The following is a 21,467-nucleotide window of genomic DNA, read 5'->3' as shown; positions in this document are numbered from 1 at the left end:
AGATATATATACGCACATGTATGAACACATAATAACATACTCACAATAAAAATACACCATGAAATACATTACTGAGTCAATAACATGAGTTAATATGTAAAACTTCATCTTCAGCTTTCAGATTTGCTAGTTTTAACGAGGTTGGTGCTGTAATTGAACTCTTATTTCGAACACAAGCTTGTTAAAGATGGAAATGAAATCAAAGAGTCAGAGTCAAGCTTTAAAACAGCAATCTTCCAAAACAAACATCCTTAAATGATTTAACAGAGAGAAAGTTCACTGTTAATTGTATACTTCCTAGGGGCCAGAACAATGTAGTATGGCTTGTACAGTATATTACAGGTTATGCTCGTAAGAACAACCTGATGAAAGCATGTATGGTGTTATTTGGAAAGAGAGGAAGCAGAGAAATAATTTAGAATAACAATAGGTTAAAAATTGTGTGCTGTAAATTATAAATGCCCTAGAAGTTCAAAGAAAGAGATGTAGTTATCAGCATTCTTACCTCCCATGATCATATTTTTTTGATGAAGGAGAAAGCTAAATTTACAGGAGATGATGAAGGAGAAGGCTAAATGAAGGAGAAGGAGGCTAAATTTACAATTGGTTTGGTTTCCTAGATGGGTATCAATTGACCTAAGTGGAGGAGGCCAAAGATAATTCCAGAATTTGAGAGTTGGGAAGGACCTTTGGGATTGAGACATACCCTTGCATTTTTATACAATTAAGAATACAAATCTAGGAGCCTGCCCGATGGCATAGTGGTTAAGTTCTCGCACTCCACTTTAGCGGCCCAAGGTTCATGGGTTCAGATCCTGGGCATCGACCTACATACCGCTTCTCAAGCCATATTGTAGTGGGGTCCCACTTACATAACGGAGGAGGATTGGCACAAATGTTAGCTCAGGGCCAATCTTCCTCACCAAAAAAAAAAAAAGAAAAAGAAAAGAAAAGACTACAGATCCAGAGAAGGTATAGAACTAGCTTAGGAACAGGACAAAAATGCAAATCCAGGTTTTATGACTTCAGGGCCAAGGCTATTTTTCTCTGACGTTTTAATCAGGTGATCACGTGTTAGAAAGGAGAAAAAAAATCACTTGAAATTAAAAATAAGTTATGGATAATCCACAAAGTAAATAATCTATATAGAGAGAATAAGTATGTTGACAATATGTCTAGTATCTACAGTGAACAGTATATTAAAACATCATTAAATGTAAAAGCTTCGATTATTGTCCTGTTCTAGTGGCTTGTTATTTTAACTGACATCATCACACGTGTGCTCAGTACACACTTCTACCAATGGCGGCAGCGATGTCCCCACTCTTGAGGTTTTGTTCTTGTGGAGGATGCTCTATTAGTTTAATTCCTGGCCTCTCTCTTTCATTACTCACTCTTCTCCAACGCGATGAAGGGATTTATCAAATTGTTAAATCTAAGAAAAACGGAGCGTCCTTGACTCAGTTCACCCTTCTCCTTCTAGGGAAGAAACTGCCCACAGAGGCCTCCCTAGGACCCCCACCCTGACTCATCTTTGCTCATGATTAGGTAGTTGATTGGCCTAATTCTAGAGTTCAGTTCAAGACACTAAGCATGTCTGTCAGCTTAGACCTTATCAGTAATAAAGGTGATATTTGATGTTCCATCAGCCACTCTTTTATTTCATTTTCTAATTTTTTCAGAATTCAGAGAGTAAGGATGGGTGCTATGTGTCCAGCTTTGAGAGCTGGAAAACAAGACAGTTTAAGCTGGCACATCTCAACTGAGCAATTGCTGTTTTGAGAACTGCTGCTAGTTAACAGAGTAATTTTAGTCACACAAATCATTAGCTAAAAGACCTAGGGACCATTTGTCATATTTCTCACCTTTTATACATATTGACCAGTTAATGGGACATTAGTGGAAACATGAGCTAGACTGCAAATTCTCTAACAGTAGAGAGAACTGTCAGATTCACTGCATCCCAGCAGTTAGCATCAATCCTGGCACACAGTAGGTACTTAATAGCTACTGGTTGAATGAAAAAATAATTCCTGTATTCTCATATAACAATGGTTCAGGTTCCATATATGAATTTGGTTTCATTGTTTGGATCTTTAAAATATTACTTTAATAAAACATGTCAATATTAAATGTATGTAAATGCTTTACCAAAAAAAAAAATGTTCTTCTAGAAGACTTTAAACCCTGTCCAAACTAAATTATATTTTTTTACTTTCTAGGACTCATTAATAACACTGAATTCAACCCAGTGTTTCATGACCGTTGACAAGTGCCAACAATACTCACATGGAGATCTGTGTTCATTCTTCCCTGAGGTAGACTTGAGCTAACTGTGCCATTAACCTACTTTTTAAACTTAGCAAATCACTTAACTTCTAGGAGTCTGTTTTCTATCAGGAGTGTAGAGATGAAAATGACCTGCCCTGGAGGTTTGACACAGCCGTGGAGGGAGGGAGGAGGAAGACTGTGTGAGAAGCAACTGCCATTGAACATCTTCTGTGTCTCTGGCACATTTGGGCATCTTGACAGACTTTATTTCCGAGCCTCAGTTTTATTTCAATGTAAAATGGAAATTCTAATTCCTGTATTTTAATATTGTTAAAAGAAATTAAAACAGTATCCATAAGGTGCCTAGCACAGTGCCTGAGACAAGCACAACCTCTAGGGCTGCTGCTGATAATCAATGTGTCATAGGTAGCACAGCCAGGAAACTGCAGCACTAACATACTTGTGCCAACACTTTTATTTTTTAATATATTATACCGCCAAATGAAATAATGTAACAGCTTCAAAATTAAGATGTAAGGTAGTATGATTACTGTTGTTTATATTATTACTAAATGTTTTTATTCTTTACAAAAGAATTTACTATGGCTTTCTTTAAATTGATTTTCCCAGAACTGTGGAAGAGTAGAAAGATCTCCGTGCTAGAGCAACAGCAGAACAAGCTATCCATTCAGCCCTGCTACTAACTCGTTTGAGGAACGTCAGCAGGCAACCCTTTTCGATCTCTCTAGACGTCTTTGAATTCCTAGTACAATCAAGGTATAAAATTTTGTTATGTTCTTCAGAGAATAACGGAAACTGGGCAGTGAAGCTAGAGGAATTTAACACACTAGAATTCACAGCCAATTAAAAGTCAATCATAAGTAAAAACATCATATTTGAAAGTATAAATTGGGTCAGTTGGAAAATATGACTTCATTTGTAATTATAGATGGATTCCTGCCACCTTTCGGGAACGGGTTGCATAATTTCTTCTTTTCTCTTTTTTACAAAGTGAAATAATAAGAAATATGTTATTAGAGTAACAACAGGCTCCACTCCCTGAGCGATACAAAGTAGAGTAATTTGAATGAAGTTGGTAAAAAAGTTATGCATGGGAAACCTTGCCTTGGAGATTTTTCTTTAACTGGGAATGCTGAAAATTACCTATGCCACTGAACACAGAAAATCAACACTAAGCCCCAAATCTCTGCTTACATTGGCTTTTGAATACTTCAAGCTGCCTAAGGTCCAGTCAGCCAGTCCCGAAATGCACACTTAAATACGATTCATGGGCTTCCTGTCTGTCTGGAGATGTCAACAGACTGTAAATCATGGCATTCCCCTGTGTGGGGAGCCTGCACCTGCAAGCCAACTTAGTCATCAAATCAGCCTTTTTTCTGCTCTCCAAAAGGCCGCTTCATTCTGGTTTCCATGATTAACGCTATACCACTTCACAGTTCTATTTTGTCTATGAGGTTTTCACAAATTTATACTGTTTTCTACTCCTTTCCAACTACTGCAAGATTTTAGAGCTTTGGGGGAGAGGAGAAAACTGCTGCTTTCAAACTGAATAAGGGTCAAAGTAAAGAGAGTAAGAGGGTGGAATCCCCTCAAACCAAACCCTCACATCTGTCCACCCCAGTGATAGGAAAGGAAGGTGGGCACTGAAAGGGAAGGTTTGGGGTTTTTTTTGTCTCATTAAAAAAAAAAGCAAAGTGCTAGAGAAAGGATCTTGTGGTTAATGACTTTACAATGAGATTCTAGGAATGGACTTCTCATTTTCCTGACATGTGACACAACTTTTGAGATTGGTCTAGATGAAATAATTGAGCCCCCAAACTGAGCCCTGAACTATAAAATTTACTCAAACTATTTAGTAGATTACAGTTTTCAAACAAAAGACATCTGGGGCCTATCTTACTAGAGTTAGAGGGACAAGTTTTAGAAACGCTCCCTTTCTAAGGTATGTAACAGATAGTTTATAGATTCTTGCAAGATAGTTTTTGCCCCATTTTTATTCTGTTTTAAAGTAACTTAAAGATAGATTTAGATCTGGAAAGAAATTTCACCTATGTGAAAACATGTGATATTCTTAGCAGTCAGAGTCAAGTGCTTTAAATAGGATGAGTTACTTAATAAGCCTCATATAAGAATACTTTTTTTTTTTTTTTGCGACGAAGAGCAGCCCTGAGCTAACATCTGATGCCAATCCTCCTCTTTGTTTTTTTTTTTTTTTTTACTGAGGAAGATTGGCCCTGAGCTAACATCTGTGCCCATCTTCCTCCACTTTATATGGGACGCCGCCACAGCATGGCCTGACAAGCGCTGCATCGATGTGTGCCGCGATCCGAACCTGCGAACCAGCGGCAGCCAAAGCGGAGCACGCGCACTTGTGCCACCGGGCGGCCCCAAGAATATTTTTCTTTTAAGTAACATTTCATTAGGTCATTGAATAGGAGATTAATGAAAATATTCACAAGGTATATTTCTTTTGAATGGTCACAAATTTTGTTCAAAATCAAGGAAGTACTCAAAAGTAAAAATACAAAAAAGCCCCACTATGATGTTGATTACTGATTGTGGCCCCAAACCAACATATCAAAGGTTTTTTACTTTTACCATAAAGCTAATCTTAATTCTGCAGTTTGTAAAAATGTTGACTTCAGAGTACCTTTTTTTCAGCAATACTATCAATGCCCTGTCATTAACAAGATCTTTGAGGTTTTACGGATCTGCTTTTGCTGAGTATTTTACCTCTCAGAAGGCAAACGGGCATATTTTACCTTCAGAAACTGACATGGCTCCTGAAATACTAACAGAGGGATTTCCCTCTCCAGCAGTGATAGCTCTATTTAGTTGAAAATAAAAAAAACCACAAGAACAAAAATAAGTGGTCTCGTTCTCCCGTCTCAGAACTCAGAAAAGCCCACAGCTCTCAGAGGAGCTGCAGCAAGGGCTCCCAGACAGGAGAACATGGCAGAGAATCAGAAACATTTTGTGAATCATTTCCAAAGTGATGTTGATGCTTTTAAGATGACATTTATGTAATTTTGAGAAGTAAATGTTTAGAATCAAATATAAAAAAACGTCATCTATCAGTGATATAAAAAAAGAAAAACCCCACAAAACTCCCAAGATTGTACTGGGGACACATTATACTGTTATGGTCAAAACTCATCTCTCGTGTGTGCAAATTAATGTGATCCTTGAGAGCTCTCCCAAAATCACTTCTAGTTTTGGGGGGCTAAAGCTGACTTAATAATTTACATAATCCTCCATGGAGGATTGGGGGCAGGGAGGAAGCACCAAGTAAGGATCTGAATATAAGTTTAATATATCTAAAGAAAAATTTAGGAGTAAAATTAGATTGGGGGAATGAATTCCCTTTTTTCCTTTAACTAATATGCTCCAACATACGGCTAAGGTAGTGCGACTTGGGTTGATGGGATTGCTGTTTGTAAAGCACAATTGAACTTCCACCAAAATAAAAAATCTTCAAATATATACCAAGAGAAACTTCAATGGACATTTATCCTTAAATGTTCAATCTATCCAATGGGTATTCAACTGTTTAACCTTATGCTGCACACAATAACAAAAGTAGCACCCTGAAGAATCTCTGAGCATATTCTTCTTCAGTGTAAGTGTGCAATTCTTCAAACCACTCAAGGAGGTAAAGAAAATAAAAAGCAAAATTTACAAATTGAGTATTGTAATGTAAGGGTTATCTTAATCCTTAGATAACTCTTTTATGAAATTAGTAATATTTTTTTGTAAAGTGAATAATCACTGCTTTCATCAGCTTGGATGGTCATAAGTGTGGTCAAAAATGGAACAACCTCTGGGCTGGACTGGTGGCATAGCAGTTAAGTTCACGCACTCTGCTGCAGCGGCCCCGGGGTTCACAGGTTTGGATCCCTGGCACAGACCGAAGCACCACTGGTCAAGCCATGCTGCGGTGGCATCCCATATAAAGTAGACGAAGATGGGCATGGATATTAGCCCAGGGCTAATCTTTCTCAGCAAAAAGAGGAAGATTGGCAACGGATGTTAGCTCAGGGCTAATCTGCCCCACAAAAAAAAGAAAAAAAAAAGGAGCAACCCATTCTTATCATAAATAATAATAACAATAATAGAGTAGGAGGAAACTTTTGGAGGTGATGGATATGTTTATAGCATAGATAGTGATGATGGTTTCACAGATGTATACTTATCTCCAAACTCATCAAGTTGTATATGTCAAATATATACAGCTTTTTGTAAGGCCATCATGCCTCAATAAAGTGGTTTTTTTAAAAAAAGAAATAGAGTAACCTAGAATCTCAATTTTTAAATATTTGGGGAAAAAAACAAACCAAAATGCAGAACTCTTCATATGATGCTTCACCTTGAAATCGACCGGGTGATTATGAGTCCCTTTCATTAACCAAGATTTTAATTTGTTTTCTATACTATGGTGAGGGGCATATTGGCAGGCTCAGAACTGGAGGAAAAGTGATCTCTAAAGGGATTCTGTCATTGGGTAGCATGTCCTCTCCTTTGATTACTTGGTCATAGTTAAAATGTTTAGTTTAGCAGGATTCCTAATCAGAGTCTTCAGGTAATAAAAAATATAATTACAAAAAATAAAATAAATCCATAAAAGAGACAAATAATATAAACTAAGCAAGAGGAAAATGACAACTCCCAGCTAATTCTATAGATAGTGCAACTCTTTCTCTTTGCCTCTATCACACAACTTTCAGAATCATGATACTTATTTGATTCATATATTTAGATTATTAAAGTAACAAAATGGAATCTGGCCTTTTTAGATTACTCTAACCATATGATTAAAACAAACACTAAACAAAAAGTTTTCTGCCAAACACTCTATTAGGTAGAAACTCAAGACCATCCTGTTTCTTTTACTCCAGTGTTTCAGTGGCACAGTTCATTAACTGAGATTTTACTTTGTGTGTTCCTCCCCACTGTATTTTTAACTTCCCCTTTCCTAAGGGATGTCTGCTGAGTCCTTGGTATTCCCTTGACTCAAGGCTTTTGTTCTGCAGGCCAGAAGCCCCAAACTGGCGGAAGAGTGGCTTAGCAGAGTCCTAGAAGCAACAGGTACCTTTGGCTTGCTCCCTCACAGAACCCAACAAAGTGACAGCACTGAAGGGGAATGGAGTCCTAAGAAACAGCCAGACGCTATAAGCTTGCACTACGCCTGCACAATGGAGACCTGAGTGGGCTGAAGACTAGGGGCCCCTCTCCGGAGGCCTGCACACAGTAGCTGGGAACCGTGCAAGAGAGGAGGGAAGACTCCCAATGTCTCAGATTGATTTTTTCACTCCTTGTTGAGTGGAGCCCCAGTCATATTTCATTTGAAATTTTTTTTAATTTAAGCAATCTTTCTTGCACCCAATTATTGTGGTATAGTAAAATTCGCACCTGATGCACAATTTTTTTAAGATTATATTGACTATGGTGTTTTAAAGAACTTGGGGTTACTTCTTCTGATTACAGGTTAATTTTCCATCAGATCAAACAAAAGTCTCTTCATTGGGAGCAAGCTTTCTGCTCATCACTGTAACTTGCTGATGTGCGTATCTTGTATTTTCTTTTCTTTGAGTTTCTTTATAAATTTCTCTTTGAGAATTTACGCCCAGAGCTAGCTTTCTCTTTATCTTATTGGTTCATCTGATCTTGACCCTAAAGTATAATCAGATCTGGAAGAGAAAACATCTTCTAATTAATTATGATTTTTTTTTCTTTTGTATCAAGACTTCTTCAAACATTTATATCTTCATTTCTAATTCTTTGGGCTTCATAAAACTGTCAGAAGCCCTGTTTGATGGTTTTCAAGATGACAAAGGAGAAGACGTGAACCCAAAGCCAGTTCGCTGAGCTAATCAAGTCCCTCCCTCTGTTTCTTTAGCTATGATTATGGTTTCTACAATTACTTCTTGGTTTTTTTTCCTAGAAGAAAAAATATTTCAAAGATGTCTCTACATATGAAGGATAATATCCTACATCTTTCTCTAATCAAAATAGAGAGAATAATTTAAAAACTATCCCCCTACTCAGAAGTAGAAACTAAAAGAGCTGAGGCATGTGATGTTGAGGGGGAAAAAAAGAGGAAAAAGGAAAAAAAGAGGAGGCTGAAAATTATTAAAAAGTAAACAGGGAGAGAAAGGGTGAAGGAGTTGGGAAAGAGAAACAGTAATGGGAATAGACTTTCCACTAAGGAAAGAGTAATTGTGACACACAACTTCAGGTACAAGATCCTCCCCCGCCCGCCAAGAAAGGGTTGGAGGGAAAGTGTATTCGATTAAAGGACATTTAGCAAATGCTTAGACACAGTGGCTTTGACAACAAGATCATGATGTTAAGAGTATTGGTGGCATGCTTTTAGTTTGAACAACTGCTCTTGAGATGTTCATACTGATCATATTTGAAGAAGAAGCTTCTCAACACCCAGGTTGAACACCAGCAATGAAAAGCCAACAAGATTCTCAATTGCTCGGATGCTGAGATGCTCGACGTCTTGACACAGTGGCAGTCGTCGGACCTACCTGGCTGCAATCCGGCCAAGCTCTAGCAAACAGAGACACACTTCTCTGGGTTGCTTGTGGAGGACTGAAAGACAAGACAGGGGTGGACACCTTTACAATGGAAGGGATTGTAGAGCAGCTCGGGGGACAGGCTCCCCAATGACCCCTCATCCCTCATGCTCCCAGTAAGTGAACCAGTCTTCATTCTGACGTTCACAGAAACCACCCTCTCCCACAGTACACTTAGCTCTACTAAATTCTTAAGGCAGCTTTCAAAACTCTTTGCGCAACCTCCCTCCTAAAAGCCATGAGTCTCAGGAAATCTCACCCTGAAAATTTTTTCTTTAATTAGTTAATATTAGTAAGTCAATATTGAAAACATATGTAGCTGTAATTATGATATACATAGTTGATAGATATTTAACAACACACAGCACACAGAAGGCTGTGGAGCAAAGACTGGTCTTTTTAAAATCCTGAGTCTATCTTAGCCACTGATTTTAGCAGAAATAATGCAATGAACAAGGATAAAAATTACACACCACAGCCCTTTGTTACCCTCCAGACAGTAATGTCAAATGAGACTGAAACCTGATGTCCTTTCCTAATCAAATCTGGCTAAATGTATGTTAGAAAGAAACTTTCAACTGACTAGATTTTGTATATATGTACCAATATATACCATTGGCCAGCTCTGCCCATAAAATGAGCAAATTAGAAGATTATTCTTTGCACTGATATTTCTATTCTAATATAATCTGATTACTTAATAAATTTGCTTTACCATATTTGCATTTGTTGAGCCTACCAGAGGAGTATGGACTACTTACACTGCTCTCTTTTTTAAACAAGAGAATTTTTAAAATGTTATTATACATATATACAGCACCTAATAAAGACAACACATATTGGAAAAAAATATTGCATTGCGAATGGTCTTTACATAGACACAAAATCCTGATAAAAGAAAATACTAGCTTATTGATAAGCTTTAACAAAAATAGCAATATTGCTTTAATTTTTAAACATAGAATTTTATAATCATTCAATTTCCTAGCATTATTCTATTCCTTTAACTTAAATATCAATTCCTTCTCTCCATAGATTATGGTAGTGGCAATATTTGGTCCACCAACACCAGAATGGAATTTGTTGGGTGAGGTGAATGGAAAGATACATTTACTTGGATTGTAAAAGTATATGATTTCACTTGGCTTTAAACAGATACAAAGTTATTATCTTGTTATAAAATGTCACCTTTAAAATTTTTAAAATAAATTCTAATCTCATCAGCAATGCTCATTAAAATATAATTGATTTTGGGAAATCTGAATTACAGAATAATTCCATTCTTGGTAATGTAAATTTTAGTTTCAGTTGACCCTTAGCGAATTGTCACAAAACCCTAATTAGGGAAGCCTAAAATTACTTCTAATTAAAGAGAGCTTAAAATAAAGATATCTACTAGCTCCAGTTTCAAATGCACAACTAATTGACTCTGGATAGAGTGATACAATCTTCACAACTTTTGATATATTAAATCAACTTGATACAATATAATGTATGGACCGTAAAATCACATCATTTCAAAGAACAATAGCAAACATCATGACACAGAAGCAAACAAATGAAAATCAATCTTCTTGTCTAGATAATCAATTTCTTCTGACTGGGATTTTTTAAAAAAATTTTGTCCGTGGTACAAAATAGCAAAAAGGAGTTTTGAGTGGGAAAAAGGAATACATAAAAGCTGAGGAGGGGAAGATTTTTAAGGCCCTGCTAACACCCTCATCTCAGTGAAAGCCATGTGAAACAAGTGGGGAAAGCTCCAGAAGGCTTGGAATCAATCTCATGATTTCCTAATGGAAGCAGTGTTAAAATATGAAAACTATTAGTGAACTGACCAAACTCTGTCAATGTGCAGTCGATAACCAACTGTAAAAATACCTGGCCCAAGTATAATGATTCCTTAACTTACTTATTGCATGTATTTTGAGGACTATATAAGCATTGGAAGTAAATAGACACATTTTATGGAAAATAACATTCATCCTGGAGAAAACAACAATGTGGGTAATATAACAAAGACAACGTGATATAGGATGCATTGCTGTTGTGTTTTTCTTTGCTTCCTCAACAGAGCTATAAATTTTAAACAGCTTTTGTATGCAAAACTCAAATGTCAAATCTACTGTGGATTCATTAGAAAATCAGTTTGGCAAACTGAAAAGTAACTGTGTGATTCTCCATTTTATACCCTTAACAGAACCAGCCTATAAAATTTAAGACAAATAAATCTCTTCCTCAGCATCATTTCTTAGGAAAATTCTAATAGAAAGATAATGTTTTACTTTCCAGTTTTCTTGGAAATATTATCTTTTATAAAGCAATAATATTGCTTCAAAACACACCTATAATATTGTCTCACATGTTAATGGCTTTTTTAACATCGGGCATATCATGCCTGGCCCATAAAAAAAATTCAACGTTTGACGACTAGTAGGCAGTGAATGAGATAAATCTGTAGAGTGTATAACTTAGCACACTGCCCAGAACACAGTAATTACTCAGTAAGTATTACACCTCAAAACATTGAAGATGATGACAATTATGTGGTGATGATAAGTGGTCATGACAATGAACAAACTGAATAAAGACTCAAATCTTATCTAGTATCTTTAGAAAAGGCAAGAATTTAAATTATGTAAATGTTTATTTAATTGTAAAAGCAAACACTCTTACCTTATTGCTATAAAATTAAAGTCAAGGGTCTTTAAGGAACGTCTATATTGTACCAAAGAGGTGACTTTCTTTGGTTTTTGCACTCAAGCAAGTTCTAAACCAAAGTCAACAGATGGAAAGAGTACAGTGGCCGTGGGGTTCAGGACACGAAGATCTGGGTGTGAGTGTGAGCGCTAACCTTCACTAGTTGTGCTATCAGGAGAGGTTATTCTATAAAATCTCAGTTTTCCGAGGGAAAACACTATCGCGTATCTTGCAATATTTTTGTGAAGATTAAACAAAGTAATATTTATTGTTATTCTTAGCACAGTGCTTAGCACATAGGAAAGACTTGCCCAAGGTTAGTTCTTTTTATTATTATTTTTATTTTTGTTGTTATAAATTGTTTTCTTAAAGATTATCTTCATTTGGCTTAGTCAACATTAATTCACTGATTTTTTTCTCCTATAAGCATTTTTTTGTGCACCTCTCATGTATCAGTCACTATCCTAAGCAGTGGAAGAAACTTCGGAATAAAAACACATTACTATTGGTAGATACGTATAATTTAAAGTGGTCCTATTATAATGAGTGCATTTTGAATACTTTATCATGTATACTGTATCAGAGATAGTTAATTCTAAATTTAATCAAATTTCAGGTTAAGCAGGGCTATTTGGCCAGCATCTATAGACAGATACCGAGCAGGTATCCTATAGCTACTCTGAGTTTGTGCTAAGTATAGAGCTTAACTAACAATTACATTAGAACACATCATTTTGTGAAATACCAAACATCTTACCATTAATTTTCCTCTGTCACTGAGGAAAAAGTAATTTAGATGAGTCCATTTTCAATAAATTATCTAAGTTGATTATGTTTTGTATATTTTAGAAGAACAAATAACTGAATGCATGTCTTTGTCAGGACGGTTAGAAAGACAACTTTTAGTACATTGTGTTTGAACAAAAGCCTTCATATTAAGTCATATGTACTACTCATTTTAAACACATTACTGGTTTATCTTTTCAAAAAAATAAGGAAACTTCCACTTATGCCGAAGTTTACAGTAGGAAACATTTTTTTTCACTCTATCGTTGTACCATTAGTACGGTCTTTCACTTTGAGATAGGAGTAGAAGAGGGGATCGCTATTGCTTTCTTTCCTCTAAACAAATTATCTTTAAGACATATAAGTTCTCTAGTCAATGGTGATTATTATGCAAAAGGTTTTACCATTGGAGGCTTCTTTTTAAATAATCAAAACCATTTCAAAGAAAAGTATAATGCAGAACACCTCTGGGAAATGTAACACAGATCCCTATTCAAAAATATGTGGCAAGAGAGTCAATCTTATAACCTAGATTCTATAAAAATCTCATGGGCATCAAATGTCAAATGGAATGCTGCTAGCTCCAGGAATAGAAAATGAGGCTTTCTGCTAAAGCAAGGAGTAGAGTTTCAATGTCACAGAATCTGCAAGGATAAAATGCATTAGACCATGAATGTATAGTTTAGCTAAATATATTAAGTTTTAACAGATGGGCAAAGAAATGAAAGCATGAAAAATTGTGCTATTTGGTTTCTGTACATTAGAGGTTACAATATTCATGTCTGTTTTGAAGGAAACTGGTTTTTAGATTTATATTTAGGAATAAAATTCGAAAAAAATTATATTTTTGGCTGAATTCTGTTGAATTATGAAAATATCATAAATTAATAGCGGCCCACTTTCCCAGAGTAGAGAAAAGGTTCTAATACTCCGAAAGAGTAGTACAGTAGAAGGTACAGTAAACTACAAGTCAGGAGGGTTGGGTTCTAGTCCAGGCTGCATAATATCTTCATCTCTCAAACAGGTGTCTTGCCTCCTACTTGTTCTTCCTTAGGACGTAGTTTTATGGTTACAAGCACTTGGTAAACAGTAAGCACTTGACAGATGTTACTCCGCTGCGACTTAAGTGTGGTCCACAGACCAGCAGCATTGGCATCAGCTGGGAGCTTGATAGAAATGCAAATTATTGGGTCTCACCCCAGACTTACTCATCAGAATCTATATTTAAACAAGCCCTCCAGGTGATGAGTATGCACATTAAAGTTGAGAAGCACTGAATTAATCAATGCTATGATTATTATAGTAAGCATCAGTTACAATTCCTACATCTGTTTTGTTAAAAATATTCAAATGTGTTTTGATCTATGAAATATGCTCTACAAGTGTTTAGGATAATAGTCGTGATGGTGATGATGAATGGAGGGAAAATAACCCACACACTGGATTAGCCTTTAATGGGTATTATGGGCATTTCTCTCCTGCCAGGATTGAAAAGGTACCAAAGATGCCTCCCTAGAGAGTGAAGAGATAGCCACAAACCGCTCCCTATGTCACATCACTCCCAGGAAGACCCAGGCAGAAATCTTTGAGTTAAAGGTAGGAGGCAATTAGGAATAGCACAGCAATTTAGGTGCCTTAAAACTGATCTGAGGGAGGCAAAAGAGGGGAAAAGGCAAACAGAAGAATCTCACAAACTCATTAATGCTGAGTGTGTGTGTATTCAAATTTCTCAGAATCACTATTCACATTTAAAATGGGATATGACATCCATATAATCATATAAACAAGGAGAATTCATTCATAATCCCATCAGTAATGAAGATGTATAGAATAAAATGTAGTTTATTGCCTTTGACACTAAGTTGAGAAATGTCCTGGAACAGGTAGGGCCCTTTCTTTCTCCAGCACCCAGACCTTATGTGAAATTAATGGATGAAGTCACGATCACTCAGAACAGCAATAAGAGGCAAGAGTCTTTTCTAATTTGGTTTATATTTATATATTTTTTTCCTTTTACTTGAAATAATCATATGAATTTCTCGAATTAACTCAAATAAAGCATAACTTTCTGTAACACGGGGGCATTATCTTTGGAGGTAAATGAAGCTGAATTCAAGTCCTAGCTGGGCCATTGAGAAGCTGAGTAACATTGGACAAGTTATTTAATTCTCTAGGTCTCGGCCTTCTCATTTATAAAGTGATGGTTGCTGGGAGAGTGGATATGATAGCACATGTGCACTGCTTACCCACCATTATTCAGCATGTAGCTATTATTATTGAATACTGTAGAGTGAAAATTTGATTCTGGGAAAGCTAGAAAGCTGTCCACTTTCCTAATTCGACCCTGACTCCCTCAAGTCCATGATACACCTGTCATCCCAGAGAGATCCTTAGTTCTCTCAATCAGACTCCATACCGTTCTCTCTCATATTTTCTCGGGCATAGGGCAAATGGCTAAATTTGGAAAGAGTTTGAGTTCAAAAGTAAAAAGTGAATTGAGATGCTAATAAGAACAGGTGTGAAAAAATCCAAAGTCTAAAATAAATTGTTCTTGGGAAAGGAAGAAAGTGAATATAAATAACCCAAGGCTGACTGGGTGTCCTGAAATTGTTCTACATTCATACTAATAAAAGTAATGTAGCTTTTTTCTACAGAAATACTCTTATAGTCCTCAATATAGACAACAACAAGGAATGATTTACCAAACACTGGAAGGCAGGCACAGATTCTTTTTCTGATGCAACAGGTATAAAATGGAAAATGTTCATGTTTGAAAATCCACACACAATCCTTTACAGTTTTGTGCAGCAACATCAAGCCAACACTGCAGGTAGGTCAGTGCTTGACCAGTGTTCAGTAGAACAAAGGATTTGTCAAACTGCTCATCAGTGTCATGCATCAAAAGAAGACAGTGTCACACAGCACACACGAACACAGGAAAAAAAAAAAAACAAACAACAAATCACACACATTTGCATGCTAGCACAGCAGTTAGCAAACCCTTTTCTTGCTGAGTAGATTCTTTCCCAGAGAAATAGATGAAGAATAGTCATTGGCCTCCAAATCCTATAATCATCCAATAACATAATGAGATTGACACAATTACAGCAAGCAAAAATTATGCATTTTTAAAATATTTCCCCCCGTCCTTTTTTTCCCCATCTCCCAGGTCACCAGAATGCATATAAACAAAGCAAAATAAACAAGGCTTTGGGAAAAAAATTAAACTAACTTGACAACTTCTAAATTCGTGTGCTAAAGTAAATTACAAATAATAAATCCACCACACACGAATATCATTAACTGAAGGAAACAGTTTCTTACTTAAAATATCTTAGAAAAAATTCCTATAAGAGCATACATTTTAGGACTCATAACTTAAAATTTTTTGAGATTGAGAAAAAATCATAGATTTCTGGTCTTAATTTAAATAATAAAAATAATTCATAACAAAATATTCAGCATTATTTTAGAAAAAGTGGTTATTAAAGTATTTAACCTTTGAAAAATTATTATATTTACTGTTAGGAAGAATATTGATTAATACAGTCTCATAACTTTGACATCTCTGTCACACTGAAAACAGAAATGCTTTCATACCTAGAGCCTTCTAAACATTTTTTTCTTTACTCCACAATTAAAAGTTTATTTCTTTTAAAATAATTATTGGGGAAACATTTTGTTTTTAGAATGATAAACTACATACTTTTAAACTCAAGAAAACATTCATGTTCATCTTTTTTTTTTTTTTTAAAGATTTGTTTATTTATTTTCCCCTCAAAGCCCCAGTAGATAGTTGTATGTCATAGCTGCACATTCTTCTAGTTGCTGTATGTGGGACGCGGCCTCAGCATGGCCGGAGAAGCGGTGCGTCGGTGCGCGCCCGGGATCCGAACCCCGGGCCGCCAGCAGCTGAGCGCACGCACTTAACCGCTAAGCCACGGGGCCGGCCCCATGTTCATCTTTTTAACCTAAAGCACAATCCTACATATTTTTAAGGAATCCAGTGAAACCAATTATTAGTCTTAATAAATTAGATATGAACAAGAAAATCTCCTCCAGTCCCTAACTGACATGTTAGCATGTTTGAACAGTGGGGGCTGCCGGCGAGCATCATGCGTAGGTCTGTAAGGTGCAAGGATGCTCTGCAGAGCACACAAAGACCTAGGTCATCTGTGCCTACAGCAGGATACAACTCTACAGTCACTTGACATGTCAGGTTAACCTCAACGACACGAAACTGCCTTCACACTACACTGATGTATAAAATTTTACGTCAGTAAATAATTCTCTATGCAAATTGGTTCAAATTGTATCTTAATATAACTAAAGTTAATTATTCATGTTTCAGGGTACATGCCAAACCTGTTTACTGTCTAAAGTTTGTTCACAGATAATTGAACAAGAAAATGCTATCACTTAGCAACCCAGTTACTATTTATCTTACTTTCAAATTCTGAATATATTTTGTTATTTACTAGATATAAATGCTTGACCTCATGTTCATAGTAATCATAATTTTCCCATATCCTTAAATAGTCTCAAAACTATTATAAATATTATTTTTGGTTGCTTTCTATGGATGACTGTAGTTTGTTTAAGCTACCACCAAATGTCATAGATTCAGTTCATTTCCATTTTTTTACTCTTATAAAAAATGTTTCAATGGACATTCTAGTGCCTATCTCTATGTATTTCCTTCAAATAAACTTTTAGAAGTAGGACAACTTGATAAAAGGATATGAACACTTCTGAGGTCTTTGATACATAACATCAAATTGCCCTCCAAGGCATACCAATTTCCAATTTTCTCCAGCAATGTATAGGAGGTCCTGTTTTCTTACATACTCAACACTAAATACCCAATTTTCTTAATCTTTGCTAATTTTTCATAGTTTTTATTTGCATTTACCCTATTACTAAGCTAACATTTTTATGTCTTTACTGGATTCTTTAAGTCTTTTATAAATAGGCTGTTCGTGACATTTCTCCATTTTTCTATTGGCTCATTTATAAAACTACTCAGGATATTAGTGAACTTAGGATATAAGAACTGGCATTTCACAAAGGAAAAACATCTCTCAAGAATGTTATAGAAGATAAACTGCAGGTTATACCCTGCATGTGATTGCATCATACGGCACAGGAAGTTATCTGCCAAGAATCAACAAGACAAGAAGCATGAGAGAAGCATCAGGAATAACCTGCTGTCCGTACTCTGCAGTTCATCCCTAGCATACCTTCCCCACCCACGGAGATTTCTTGTCTTTAGCTGTTGTGGAAAGAGAACAGATTGAATGAGTTGTGAATCCAGATCCTCTCGCAAATAATTGTACAAAAAACCACTGCGACAGAGGGCAGCAGATCAGTTGCCGCGAAGATAAGAATGCTTTATGCAGGCAGAGACCTTTGAACAGCTAAAGACAGAAGCCTCTTGATACACACTTGGTACAGTGATCTACTTTATCATTCATTCAGACAGATTTTTCCCCTTCATCAAGGCATCTTTTCATTTTATTTGCTCTTCACAACACTGGGACACAAAGGATGCTCTTCATCTTGTGTGCTACTGAAATGAAATCTTGAGGTAGCGGAAAAAAGAAAAAACCCTTGCCCTAAATTCCCTTTCAAAAGTGAAGTGTGGAAAGACATCAAGCAGAGTACACAGTGCAATTGTTGTGAGAAAGTCAATTCTGCAAGTACAGAGTCCACGGCCATCAGGGGCCCCATCACTTCCCCACCCACAGGGAATAATAAGAAAAAGCCAAGGAGAAAGGGCTCCACTTGGGAAAATGGAATTTCTCATTGTCCTTCCTCTTGATTAGCATGAACATCTATGGGCACAGCTGTTTCCTTTCTCTGAATAATCCTCAAGTCAATGCTATAATATTGGCTCCTTCTTCCATCTCCACAGGGCCTATTATACATCACCTCACCTCCTATTCTGAGCAGCAGAAATTTCAAATTTATCTTTCCACTGAGCAGCAAACTAGAAAACCTAACTATTTAATTTAGTTTGATACCGAGAGGAATAAATAATATTTTAAAATTTCTATAGCCTTGAAAACTTGGTCTTATTAAATTTTCTTGGATATATAAATACATTTTAATTGCAAGGTATAAGCTAGTCATAAAATAGAAGACAGTTAAAATCAAAGATATTTTAACAAAATACTCCAGTTATTATATATAAATTATTCTGGACTTTCCTTTTACAAAGTCAGCTTTTTTCAGAGAAGGTGAAGAACTAGGCCATCTCAAAATACTTCTTGACATAACTATATGCTACATAAGAGTATGTATTTATACACCAGCACCAATATTATATAAGTTGCTTTAGGCTTTATTGTTTCCAGACAAAATGCATTCCTTATTGCCTGAATGGGGTTCTAAAAAGCCATCCAAGCTTCTTGGATTCCAACCAAAAGTTTTATTAGTTCAACCAACAAAAGAACTCATGGACGGTGAGAAAATGGAGACAAGATCATATTTACATTTAGCTCCTAGTAATCCACTTGGCCTAGAGGAGTCACTGAAAAAAGACTTCTTTAATGAAGACCTGTACAATGAACAAATTAACAAACTATAAAGCAGTTTCCCCACGTTGCAGGGCTTCAGCAATGCAGGGGCAATCCAGAATCATACACCATGATGTCATCTGTCCACACACGAAGAGCTGACATTCACTAGATCTCCCGCAAATAATTCCTTCACACTCTCTTCCTATAATCCTCCACTCACCTAGTTTCCTATAAACCTGAAAGTTAAAATCTATCTATAAAATTACCACTGGACTAAAAAAGAGTTATATATGACACACACATCTGCTATCAAGCTTGTTTTACTTTGATGTGAGAATATGGTAAGAACACTCAAAGCCCATTTACATAATCAGCATGCAAGGAGCACACTATCGTATATCGTATGCTACCGTGCAATTATTCTGGTTTATTTTTTCCTTCCGGTATAAAATGTTCTTCTACTCTAAATTCATGTAATTCTCTTCTCTGCTGAGAGAATTCTCAGAAATTTGATGACAATCTTTTCCATATCACATCAACTCCTCCTCTTGGAACAAATACAAATTTCCTTAAGCATATAAAATGAGTAAGATTTTAGCTGTTACCATCAATTTCCTATGTGTGGCAGGGGAATATTGCTTTCTGAGGCCTAGGGGCAGAGGGTATTCTGACTGTTTGGAAGGCAATTTGTATACTTGTTCTCTCTGAAGGATGCTCAGCTTACTTTAATGTTAATATTTGATATTATCTGGTATTGTGAATTGATTTTTTTAAAGCCTCAGGCTAAAGAACAAAAGCTTCTCCTGTCTCTCACCAAAGATGTCTCCTTTTTTACTTAGTTCTATTTCACTAGAATGGGACTGTAATTCCAACATTCTTCACATTAGAGCTGTACTGGAGTGGCGCCTATATAGGAGATTTGAACATTTAATGGTAGGGTATCAAGTATGTCAAAACACTGAACATGTATGCTTTTTCTCAAGGAAATACAAAAGCTCGTTCTATGGTCTGGAAGTGGATTTGCCAAAATTTGATCATAAAATAAAATAAGACAGAAAACTACAATTATCCGGGTAGGCCTAGGCACTAAGGTATCTATCTTTTATTTTATCATTTGCAATTACCCCAATCTTCTGCTTGCTTGCCTGATTTTGAACTCACTAAAAAATAGATAAATACATAGATAAACAAACTTCAGTTTCAACAAAGACAAATTTATGGGAGATGGTGCTTTCATATTTTTGTAGAGGTGAAAAGACAATAGTGCTCTTGATGGCTGGCTGGAGTACATATAGCCACCTCTCCAGTCCAGGCTGGAGCCAGGTGGTAAAATTGAACCCTATGGCCCAATTTTGCACTGTAGAAGCTTGTTTTTAGCTTGGAAAGAATTGTGCTCCTTATGTTCCTATTCTTTCATGCATAAGGTGACCAATCGCAAGAGGACATGCATCTTTCGACCTTCAAAGACAAGTTTATAACAAATCTGCAAATTTACAACAAACTATAAATTTTTTAAAGTTAATCTGTGAAATGACATCACACACAAAAGTTAGTTCTGAAAGTCATACGGACAAAGACAAAATAACTTGAATAATTTATCAGCTAAAATTCTGAAGAAAATACATACCCAAACCTTCCGATTCAAACAGACATGTTTCATCTACCCCTAAATCTCGGCACCAGGATAAGAAATTTGCTGTGTTGTCTCGGGCGAAAAAGGATCCTGAGGGTGCGCTGGCTTTGCATGGAATCTTCTTCAAGGGCAGATTCTGAAAAACAAATCGCACTCTGGTGGAATATCTGGCAAAGTCATCACAGTGACACATTACATGTTTATGTTATGAACAAAACACTTTGGAATGACCTCATGTCAATAAATAGGTTTGTGAAGAACTATAGAAAAGGAAGCGAAATGCAAATGAAACTTACCTGGCATTAAGGGACTATGAAACTCTGTGCCTGTAAATGTATCCTCCTCTTTTTAGTACCTAGTAGTAAATATACCTAAGTCCCTTCCTTGGTTCAGATTGCCTGTTCTCTTTCTCTTCTATTATTTTTTTGGCCTTCTCTTTCATCTAAGCATTCTATTAGTATTTCTCACAAAGTATTTAAAAACTTATTTTTCATTTGTGAAAGAATGAAACACAAATATAATATATGAATATATACAATATATATAACACACATACTTGCATTCTTATGTGTGTTACAGTGTGTGTGTATACATACACATACCATAAAAATTACACAAGAATCAGAAAGTCAAAAGAGAGCAGCAGAATTATCTAACATCACAAGTCTCTCTTACTAATACCAAGAAAGGAGAAATATTAAAAATCTTTTAACAATATTCTACTGTCTTCCTTCCAGACTATTTCATTTTAAACACAGGGTATTGTTATATTATATAATATAAAAATAATTCCTGTCAGACTTCTGCCATCTGAATTTATTATTTACATTGTGCAGCATTTCTTCTCTGGGATAAGACAATGCATAAGATAAGGGAGGGTGTGAACCGGGACAGACTTTTCTACGAACAGTCTCTCATAAATTTTAGCCAGGAAATCTCCCTTGGCACCATACTGAG

The 21,467-nt window shown here is 36.1% G+C and overlaps 1 protein-coding gene across 3 annotated transcripts in view; it reads right to left on the bottom strand.

Moving 5' to 3' along the window:
• The window catches only part of GAS2 (growth arrest specific 2), a 128,661-nt gene that overhangs the window by 59,718 nt on the left and 47,476 nt on the right, over nucleotides 1-21,467 (bottom strand). For all 3 annotated transcript variants that reach the window (XM_058544703.1, XM_058544704.1, XM_058544705.1), the window contains 2 exons: nucleotides 20,505-20,646; nucleotides 8,826-8,889 (listed from right to left, as the gene is read on the bottom strand). In XM_058544703.1, the coding sequence (XP_058400686.1) occupies nucleotides 8,826-8,889; nucleotides 20,505-20,646 (206 nt within the window). The remainder of the gene's footprint in view (nucleotides 1-8,825; nucleotides 8,890-20,504; nucleotides 20,647-21,467) is intronic.

Source organism: Diceros bicornis, chromosome 7, assembly GCF_020826845.1.
Source record: "Diceros bicornis minor isolate mBicDic1 chromosome 7, mDicBic1.mat.cur, whole genome shotgun sequence".
NCBI lineage: Eukaryota > Metazoa > Chordata > Mammalia > Perissodactyla > Rhinocerotidae > Diceros > Diceros bicornis.
This window is presented reverse-complemented; position numbering and strand designations above follow the sequence as displayed.